The sequence below is a fragment of the Hordeum vulgare genome, chromosome 3H (assembly GCF_904849725.1).
Source record: "Hordeum vulgare subsp. vulgare chromosome 3H, MorexV3_pseudomolecules_assembly, whole genome shotgun sequence".
NCBI classification, from domain to species: domain Eukaryota; kingdom Viridiplantae; phylum Streptophyta; class Magnoliopsida; order Poales; family Poaceae; genus Hordeum; species Hordeum vulgare.
In genome coordinates, this window is record NC_058520.1 from 608,866,151 (window position 1) to 608,876,426 (window position 10,276).

Consider the following 10,276-nt stretch of genomic DNA (forward strand, 5'->3'; position numbering starts at 1 on the left):
TCTAAATGACGGAGTTTAAAATGAAGGATTTTGATAAACCAAAATACCACTTGTTACTACAACTTGAGCACCTTCATTCATAGATTATGGTATACTATGTTGTCTATATCCAAAATATATTGGAGAAATTTATTATGGACAAATCTTATCCATTCATAACTGTCATGGTAGTTCGTTCTCTAGATGTAGAGAAAGATTTATATAGACCAAGAGATGATGGAAATGAGATATTGGGCCTCAACGTTCCATAATGTCATTGGATCCACCAAACACAATTGATTGGTACTCAAGAATATCTTTCGATATCTCAAAGGCATTAAACATCTTGTCCTCGTTTTTCAGTTTCACACATATGTGAACACCGATATCATTGAATACATCAATCAGATCCCAACTATGTCAGATCGTAGACAAGCTTAGTGTTCCTACTAGGTGTAGTAGCCCTCTCATGAAGAGTCTTTGAAATAGACCTCATGACTACATCCACCAACTATTATCTCAATGATAATGTTTCTTGTGTTGCCCGGATGCCAACATGTTACACAATAAGCAACATCACTATATTGCATATCTTGCAAATCAAATCATGTGACTGATTTGCTCGCAAAGTCTCTACCAACTTTTACATTCCAGAACCATGTTCACGTAATTGGTATATGACGGCTTCGAAATTTGCAAGAATCAGGGAGAGTATCTTCCTCAATTGTTCAAGTTCAATGCATCATATTATACTCTTTTTCCCTTCACGAGTTTACTATACAGGTTCTCATAAAGGTTTTAATGAGGTAATATCAACATGAGGTCATATGTCGTACTTTCAGTTTTCCCCACCGGGTTTTTTAGGAAAGTATAGATGACATATTTATTGTCCTCTTAGTTCTATGAGTTTTCTCATATTGAGTTAAAAGAGGCAATAATGATTATATGTTGCATCATTTTCTCCTTATTTTTCCACTGGATTTTGAAGGAGTTTTGGCAACATATCATACACATATCTCCTCACATTTTTTTTCCACGGGGTTTTTGGAGAGCTCTTCAAGATGATGATGCTATATGAACAAGTGTAGATTAGGGGGGGTTAGAATTAATTAACTGTGTTAATTATGGGGTAAATCTCCCCTTGTTATCTGTGAGGCGGTTAGCACCGTCGCATCTGTCTAGAACGGACGCGTCCTTTGATCGCGTCCCCTCAACTTGTATATAAGCATCACTATCAATGAAAGAGTAAGACAGTTACATCATTTTCTTTTGTTACTAATAAAAAGACAAGAAGAGTCCATATACCAGCAGAATTATGGACAAACCAGAGCCACAAAGCCAGACGGTGGGCGGGGGTTATGAAGTAGCCTCCGCGGAGCTAGTTGGCGCAGGTTGTGCCCTGTCAAGGTTCGCCATAAGCCTCTGCAGATCTCCTAGAAGGTTCTCCTGGACGGGCTTGACTCCATTTCGGAGGCGTGAGATCATGTGCTTGACACCCCTCCTCATTTCAGGGATGCTCAGCCGACTTGTCGGGGCAGGTCGGGGTGGTTGAACGTTGGGTACCTCCAGCACCATCGCCTCTAGAGAAGCATTAGATTCTTGTTCTTGGACAGTGTCTTCATTTCCATCTGTGGGCTGAGAAGATACACCTTCATCCGTAGGAAGCAAACCAATTGTTGGAGGAACGTTTTCTTCCGTTTGCCTCTGCACACTTGTGAGAGTATCTGCCTCAACTCCTGATTTCACTTGGCTTATCACAGCTTCTGGACTCACTTGCCTGATAGGAATAGCGGGAGTAATAAGTAAGCCATGACCAAGATGGTTTTTTGGTGGAGTGGTTTTCTCTACCCCCTTCCCTTTGACAGAAGAATATCCACTTCCATCTTGATCATTCTTCGTTCCACCCCCCTTGAGCATACCGCCCCCTTGCTTCTTCTCAGAACTACATGACGAATCATCGACACTAACTTTTGCAGAAACATCCTCTGCTGGACATTTAGGAACAGAGGCAGCATTTGCCAAATTATTCTCCAGCGCGAACGTTGAGCTCCTAAGCATTCCAAGAAACCCGTTTGCAGCCTCAGGAAAATACCTCCGATGAAAGATGTCATTGGCGAAGCCGTGCACCAACAGCAAGACCTCCCGCGCGCTGACTCCCTCCTCCTTGTCATCAGGACCCAACCCATCAAGATCGGTGTATGGTGGCAAGAGGTACTTGCTCCTCTTCTTCCCCCGCTTCGCAGAGAGCCCCGCTACGGTGCTGTTGTCCTTGTTCTGGCCATCGTCCTCCAGGTTGTCCATGATTGAGGACAGGCCGAGCTTCCTCCGCCTAACACAACAATATATCAATCCTCAATAATATGTAACATCCACACGAATCAATCTTCAAGAATTAATATATCAATCCTTGTTAATGTTGAATTTGGTTTTTTAGTATCACCATAACTAATTCTCACATTAATCTCTTGTATACTAACAACTAAACTTCTAAAATGTAATCGAATCTAAAAATGTACTAGTACTAACAACTAACAGCAGTTTGAGTCGGTGGTTAATTAGGAGGACGAGGACATCGCCTATTGTCCACACTAGGCACGATCAACGAACAAAGCAGCAGCCAAGTCGAAATGGGATATGCTGCAATTCGTCGAAAAAGGTTTTCCCCACTTTATATTACAAAGCAATCAACCGATACAACTATCAATCGGTGTTGGGGCGGATGCAGTACAATCACACCCAAAAGAAATGAAAGAGAAACAACAAAAGAAAAATGCCGACAACGACGGATATCGACGGAAACGAAGAAGCTTCACGACCACTGCGCCCACCGAATATCTCCCACCAAGCTCCAAGGCTCCGAAGCACCGGTATCAATCAACACCTTCAAGAAGGACCGCGACGAGGACGACGCTCCTGCCAAGGGTTTCCCCCGGTACGTGACGAGGCAAGAGGAAGGGTCGTCCCCGACGCCCTCCAGGAAGGTCTGACGGCACCCACCGGCGTTGCCCCGTCGGTGTCGGACTGGCCGAGAAGGGTTTCCCCCGATCCCAACCTTCACCTCGGATGCTCCAGACCCCGCCACCAAACAGACCACCATCTTGCGCCACCACAGTCATGAAACCTCCACATCATCTCACCACGACACCATGAATTTAGGCCTGCACAGCGGGAAATAGGAGCCAGGACTAGGGGCCACAGCTTCGTCGGCATGCGGGAGGGTACAACCTCCACCGTCAACGACGGTAGCCGATCGGACACAATAGCAGGAGCATACCAGGCCTGTGGGCCCACAGGCCCGGACGGGCCCTCAACGCCTGTAAAGCTTCGGCCATCGCGCTGCAGCAGGCACGCCGTCGGTGCCACCGCCACCCGTCCGAGATGCTCCTCCTCCTCACCACACAGACGACGATGAAGCCACGCTATGGGCCGGCCCGCAAGGACCCTGATGGGGCCCATATGGCCCAGATCTGGAGAGGGGACGCGCCGCCGGCCAACCTGCATCACCACGATGTCTCATCGCCAAGGGGCTACACCACCACCTCGTGCGTCGCCAGCCACTGCTGCCAGGTCGCCGGGCCATCGCCGAGCTGAGGAGCACCGCTGCCGCCGCCCCCATGCCCAGGGCAGGGAGCCGCGTGCACGGGGACATGCAGTCCTGCCGCCGCCAACACCACCCGGTCAAGTGTCGAGGGCGACCGTCGGTGGCGGCAGGGAGGAAAGGGGAAAATAGGGAGGCCGAAGAGGGGAGGGGCTCGCGCCGCCCCGGTCACCTCCCGGGGAGGCGGCACGGGAGCGAATCCGAGAGGGGGGAGAGGGGAAGGGGGGCGGGGACGGCTGGCGGCGGGGGTCTCTAGGAAGGCCGGCGGCGGCGGGGGGAGGGAGGGAGGAACCCTAGAGAACAGGGGAGAAGAAGGAGAAGAGTGAGGATCGGTTAATCGGATATGCAGCAATTAGCCAATTACACGACGAAGGCGAGATCTACCGCTTGGATATTATCTACTGTTGAACAAACAAAACTATACCAGGCAGATCGATGCATGAGGGGGGCTGATAGATTCACCACGCCCTGTCCTTCCTCCCGGGCGTCTCCTGCCGGCAAGTCGTGGTTGATCTCGTCGACGGCCGTGGCCTCCAGCGCGGCGTGCGGGAGGGCTGCGAGGAATCCAAGGAGCGGCAGGTTTGTGACGCCGACGACGGCGTTACCCTCGTTCGTAGGAAGGTCGCTGGCGCTGGCGCAGATGAGCTCCCTGGCGGCTACGGCTTGACGCTCGTCTGGGCTTCCCATCGCGCAGCCGGGGGAGTGAGAGGAGCGGGTGACACGGGAGGAGTCCAGGAAGCAAAGCAAGACGGCTTGGCAATGACTGAACTGGAGATATAGCAGTGGACTCACTGGAAAGGCGAACTGGCAACGGCTGCCGTCATCAGCCCTTGTCTTGCTCTCTTGCTTCACCTCACACGAATCCAAAACTCGGCTGTCCTCAGCCGTCGCCGTGCGGCGCGTCGTCCGTGGAGAACAGCCGTCAGCCGTTGTCTTGCTTCTCCCTCCAACCTGCCGTCCGCCATGAGGAAATCAGGCTGGCGTGGTCTCATCATCTCCACCTGGCCTCGAATGCATCCAAGATCGGCAGCCGTTATCTTCTCCACCTGGCCTCGGCTGCACACCATTTATAGCTATTTACTTCCTTCACAATCGCACCGCTTGGAGCGAAAATTCAATTGTTAAGATATGCAACTTTTTTTTAACACAGTACAGATGCATACACTCAGCTCCATGAACGCACATACGTACATCTTATCCATAGGCAACTCGTCATCCACGGAAACGTCTACTCTTACTAAACACCCATCGTCGAAAATATTAAAATAATTCTGGAATAATGCGAATACCAGGAGCTGACCTTGCTATGCCGAAGATACCACTGTTCCTCTAATCATACAATCACAGATTAATATACGCAACTTTGGTGATACGGAGTCATAATACTAGTATTTTCAGTTACAGAATAGTTCCGTCTGGTAAAAAAGAAAACTCGCATCCTGATTCCTGATTATGCGAACCCGATCATATGTAATTACTCCCTCCGTTCCGAAATATAAGACCTTTTAGAGTTTTGACTATAGACTACATACAAAGTAAAATGAGTGAATCTACATTCTAAAATATGACTACATACATCCGTCGTATATTTAGGAACGGAGGGAGTATAATAGAGTAATTGTTGGTAAGTAACAATATTTAATCCTATACAAAAAATGCATTGTAGAGCTCAGGTTCCACGGAAATTTTTTTTTCTGAAAAATTTGAAATCACATTCAAAATAATCTTCTATCTATCTATTTTCTATATCTATTATCTTCTATCTATCTATCTATCTATCTTCTATCTTCATATACTAAAACAAAAAAAATATGACAAAAATAGCGATATAGGCTAGACATTCCTATAATAATCAGAAAAATCCCGCACTTAATCCACTGGACCTTATTAAATTAAGAAATCACAACCGCCAGATTTATGTAAACGTACCTAATCAGCCAGGTGGGCCCATATGACACGTGAATTTATTTGCACATGACTGCATCATGTAACATGCAATCCATCTCGATCAGTACAACACGCCAAGAGCCTAAAAAAATGAAGTCCAAAACATAAACGTGTATGATACAATTCCTACTGATTTCCATCAAAGAAAAAATAAGTACAGGGAAGAGACCTTCTCATACAAGAATTAAAAAATATATTATATTAATATCTTCCCTATATGGGTGAAAATAGTGTATTTTTATGTCTTTCTTAGCCAAACTTCCTATAATTAAATGCAGGTTTTGGCACAATCTTTTGGCAAATGTTATAGATCATCTGGATGATGTTTGCAAAAAGTCAACCACCCGAAGAGCCGTCTAATTAGGCGTACGTGATTGATCATTCCATAGCTTCGCAGCCCGTCTTCCTCCCCTCACTAGACATCCACGAGGACAACCCCCTCCGACCTTGTCTCTTGTCCATAGCCTGCCGTGGTTCTGCATCACAACACTGGCGACCAGACCGGCGGGTGGCGGCGCCGACGATGCTCCGTTGCAGCACATGCGACCCTTGTGATGCTCCATCGCAACACTTGATCTGCTCCACGCTCGCCACCATATGCAGCAGTTGCCAATGTTGCCGAGCACCGTATGCAGCACCAGCGTCCTGACGCTCATGGCAGCATCGACGCTCCAATGCAGCCCCGAAGGAGCCCCAACGAAGCACCGATGATTCCAGCGGAGCTCCAATGCAACTCTGGTGAAGCTCCATTGAAGCCCGGGATGATCTCCAATGCAGCACCGGCGACTTCGTGAAGCTCCAATACAACTCTGGTGAAGCTCCATTGCAGCTCGGGATGAGCTCTAATGCAGCACTGGCAGCTCCGGTGAAGCTCCAATATAACTCCGGCGAAGCTCCATTGCAGCCCGGGATGAGCTCTGCTACTATGACAACAGACCTTCCCCTGCAACGGCACCAAAACAATGCTGCTAGCACTCTCCGGCAACGAAACTAGAAGAATGTTGTTGATGGCCCACCAGCGCGTGTGTTCGCGGCAGTTTTCGAGGGCAGAGTATTCGACCCAAATTTGTTGATTCGCCAGACAGGAGGTGAGAGGATACTCTCGAGTATTAGCAGCTGAATTTATCAGATTCAACCACACCTGAAAGATTAGTATCAGCAAGCAAAGTATCAGCAGCAAAGTAGTATGATAACAACGGTGTCAAAAACGATCTGTTGACGGCAGACTATTCCTAACTGTCGTATCAATGGCGCCTGAAGTTGCCCGTTGACGGAAATTGTCTTTTCCCGTCAATGCCGAGCGACCCAGAATTGTAGCAGGTAGCAGCAGTGTAACGAGTAACAGCAATGGCAAGGAACAACAGTAGTGACATCGGTAGCAAGTAACAATAGTAGTAACAACAGCAAAGCAAAACAAGTAACAGCAGCAGAGCAAGACAAGTAACAGCAGCAGTGGGACAAACTCGTAGGCAATGGGTCGGTGATTTGTTTGGATGATATTCATCATGCAACAGTTATAACACGGAGAGATATGTAGCTAGCTCCCGTTCGTCAATGTGATGTAGGCATGCATTCCGTGTGTCGTCATACGAGCTTAGGGAAAAGAACTTGCATGACATCTATTGTCCATCCCTCCCGTGGCAGCGGGGTCCAAAAGGAAACTACGGGATATTAAGGTTCTCCTTTTAATAAAGAACCGTACCAACTCATTAGCACTTGGTGAACACATGAACTCCTCAAACTATGGTCATCACCAGTAGTGGTTTCGGTTATTGTCAGTCCGGGGTTGCCGGATCATAACACATAGTAGGTAACTACAACTTGCAAGATCGGATCTAAAACACACATATATTGGTGACAACATACTAATTTCATATCTGAAATCATGGCACTCGGGCCCTAGTGACAAGCATTAAGCATGGCAAAGTAGTAGCAACATCAATCTCAGAACATAGTGGATACTAGGGATCAATCCCCGTCAAAACTAACTCGATTACATGATAGATCTCATCCAACCCATCACCGTCCAGCAAGCCTACGATGAGATTACTCACGAACGGTCAAGAGCATCATGGAATTGGCGATGAAGGAAGGTTGATGATGACGATGGCGACGATCTCCCCTCTCCGGAGCCCAAAACGGACTCCACATCTGCCCTCCAGATGAAGAACAGGATGTGGCGGCGCCTCCGTATCGCAAATGCGACGAAATCTTCTCTTTTTATTTTTTCTGGGACGAAAGTGAATTTATAGAGATGAGATTGGGGGCGGCAGAGCCACGTGGGCCCCACAAGCTTGCTAGCCGCCACCAGGGGTGGCGGCTACAGGGCTTGTGGCCCACTGGCCCATCCCCTCCGGTGGATCTTTGCGCATATTTTCCAGAAATATTCTCCGTAAATTTTCAGGACGTTCTGAGAACTTTCATTTCTGCACAAAAACAACACCAAGGCAAATTTTGTTGAAAACAGCGTCAGTCCAGGTTAGTTCCATTCAAATCATGCAAATTAGAGTCCGAAGCAAGGGCAAAAGAGTTTGGAAAAGTAGATACGATGGAGACGTATCAAGCTCCAACGCAGCATCGGCCAAGCTCCAATGCAACTCCGGCGAAGGTCCATTGCGATACCGGTGTCGGGATGCAACAGTGATGTCGGCCGAGATCTCATCACTGCCGCACCTCAGGCGCTCGCAGCACTGCACTTTCCCATCCGTGTGTGGCAGCAACTGAGGGCAGCTGCGGATGTGACTCACAACTCCGTAGCCGGCGGCGAGGTTGCACAACCGAGAGAGAGAGAGACATGTGATAGGGAAAGACGAGCATGGAAGAAGTAGAGAGGTAGGAGAAAGAAAAGGGGAATTTTCCAGACAACCGGTGTGGGGAAGAAGAAGCCTAGAGATAATATAGGGAGAGGGATGCGGTGAGGGGCTTCGACACGTGGCACACGGATGAATTTTCTAGAAAAGCATCCGGGTGATTTGAACCCTTTTTCCAATCTTTTTCCCATTCATTAAGATAAGGTGGGTGTTCGGTTTATATAGTTAATTAGGTTTGGGTTTTACGGGACTCTAGAAATTCGTTTCGTATAAAGTAACAATCAAAATAATCACAATAAAATTGCCATTGAACCCTATTAACCAAAACATATTGGTATGTTATTGCGGTTAACCGGAAAACATAAATACATGTGCACCATCATCAATCAACCATTCATATCATATAGCGATATTTTATACTCGATATAGACTACCCGAAAAGGGAGCTCCTGGACACCGTGTTTGCATCAGACACCTCGCAAGCATGGAAAGGCATTGAATATGAGCTTGAGTTATTGAATAAGGGATTAATATGGAGAGTGGGGAATGGAGAGAGAATCCAAATTCAGAGAGACCAATGGGCCCCAAGGAAGAGTGGTCTGAAGTCAGGGTGGACACGGTCCTATGAACACAATGCATGCACCTTACCCTTCAGCAATTGCAATCAAGAAACTTGGCACAGGTTGATTCCAACATGGGACAATATACCATACACACTAGTGGGGACAGGGCCTATAGCCCCGGCCCGTAAGGGGCTTTAGTCCCGGTTCACCAACCGGGACTAAAGGGACGGGACTAAAGGCCTAACCTTTTCGTCCCGGCCCTCTTACACGCCGGGACTAAAGGTGCTCCACGTGGGCGCCTCGTAGCGTCCCAGGGGCAGGCCCTTTAGTCCCGGTTCGTTACACGGTCCGGGACTAAAGATTTTCAGATTTTGCTGGCTTTTGGGTTTTTTTTTGAATGAAATTATTTTTGGGTTTTAGGGTTTTAGGGTTTAGGTGTTCAGGAGATTAACGTGATGCCTCATTTTGTGTTCGGGAATTAGTTTTCATATAATTTAAAATAGAAATAATTATGCATATATATATATAAGATTAAGTTATCTTACAAGCGATCATATATATACAATTATATGGAGATCTGAATTATCGGGACTAGAGCCCGTCTATTCGATTACATGGACGAACATCAGTAATGGCCCCTAGCTACACTAAATCGTCATTTGTCTTCTATAGCTTCCGTCCTCAGAAATTCCGCAAGCTCCTCTGCAACAGCAATCGCGCGTTGCTCTGGTAGGACCTTCGTCCTCATGGCCGTGTGCTATATAAGAAGAGGAGATGAATATGAATATCAATCATGATAACAAAGAATGACGGGTAAAAATAGAGGTGTGAATGTTCATTGCTTACGTCGAATCTGTGCTCCTTGAACTCAGAGGTAAACGTGCGAATGGTCTCGCAAACATAGTATCCGCATAGATGCGTTCCCCGTGGCTGCTGGTCGCACTTTACGAGAATGGAATATATATAATCAAAATAATAATCTAGCATCATAAATGTATTGAAAATTAATAGAAGTATATCATACTACTACTTACCTGAGCCGCTCTAAAGGTCAGCTTCTCAGGAAAGTTACCGGGAGTCACGCACTTGAACCGATTCCAAACCCTGCCCGACAAGGATAATGATTTGCTAAGTTTTTCATTAATTGATATATCAGAAAATCATCGAAAGAGACCGATAGAGCGCAAGAATGATTAAAATTACCCTTGGAGCATGTCCTGCGGGCTTTGGAACTGTTCCAAGGGTCTCGATAATGGGTCGAAGGCATCAACTCTTCCCTTATCAATTTGAATGTCCAACAGAATCCAATGGAAGCTGCACATGTGTGTGTGTATATATATATATATATATATATATATATATATATATATATATATGTG

General features: G+C 46.9%; 1 protein-coding gene across 1 annotated transcript; it reads right to left on the bottom strand.

The window, feature by feature from the left end:
- Positions 1-1,140: 1,140 nt before the first annotated feature.
- LOC123441075 lies at positions 1,141-4,333 on the bottom strand. Its single transcript, XM_045117596.1, has 2 exons — positions 4,002-4,333; positions 1,141-2,308 (listed from the first exon to the last, which is right to left on the bottom strand). The coding sequence occupies exons 1-2, from the start codon at positions 4,262-4,264 to the stop codon at positions 1,336-1,338; spliced, it is 1,236 nt and encodes a 411-aa protein (XP_044973531.1). The 5' UTR covers positions 4,265-4,333; the 3' UTR covers positions 1,141-1,335.
- Between the last annotated feature and the right edge of the window lie 5,943 nt (positions 4,334-10,276).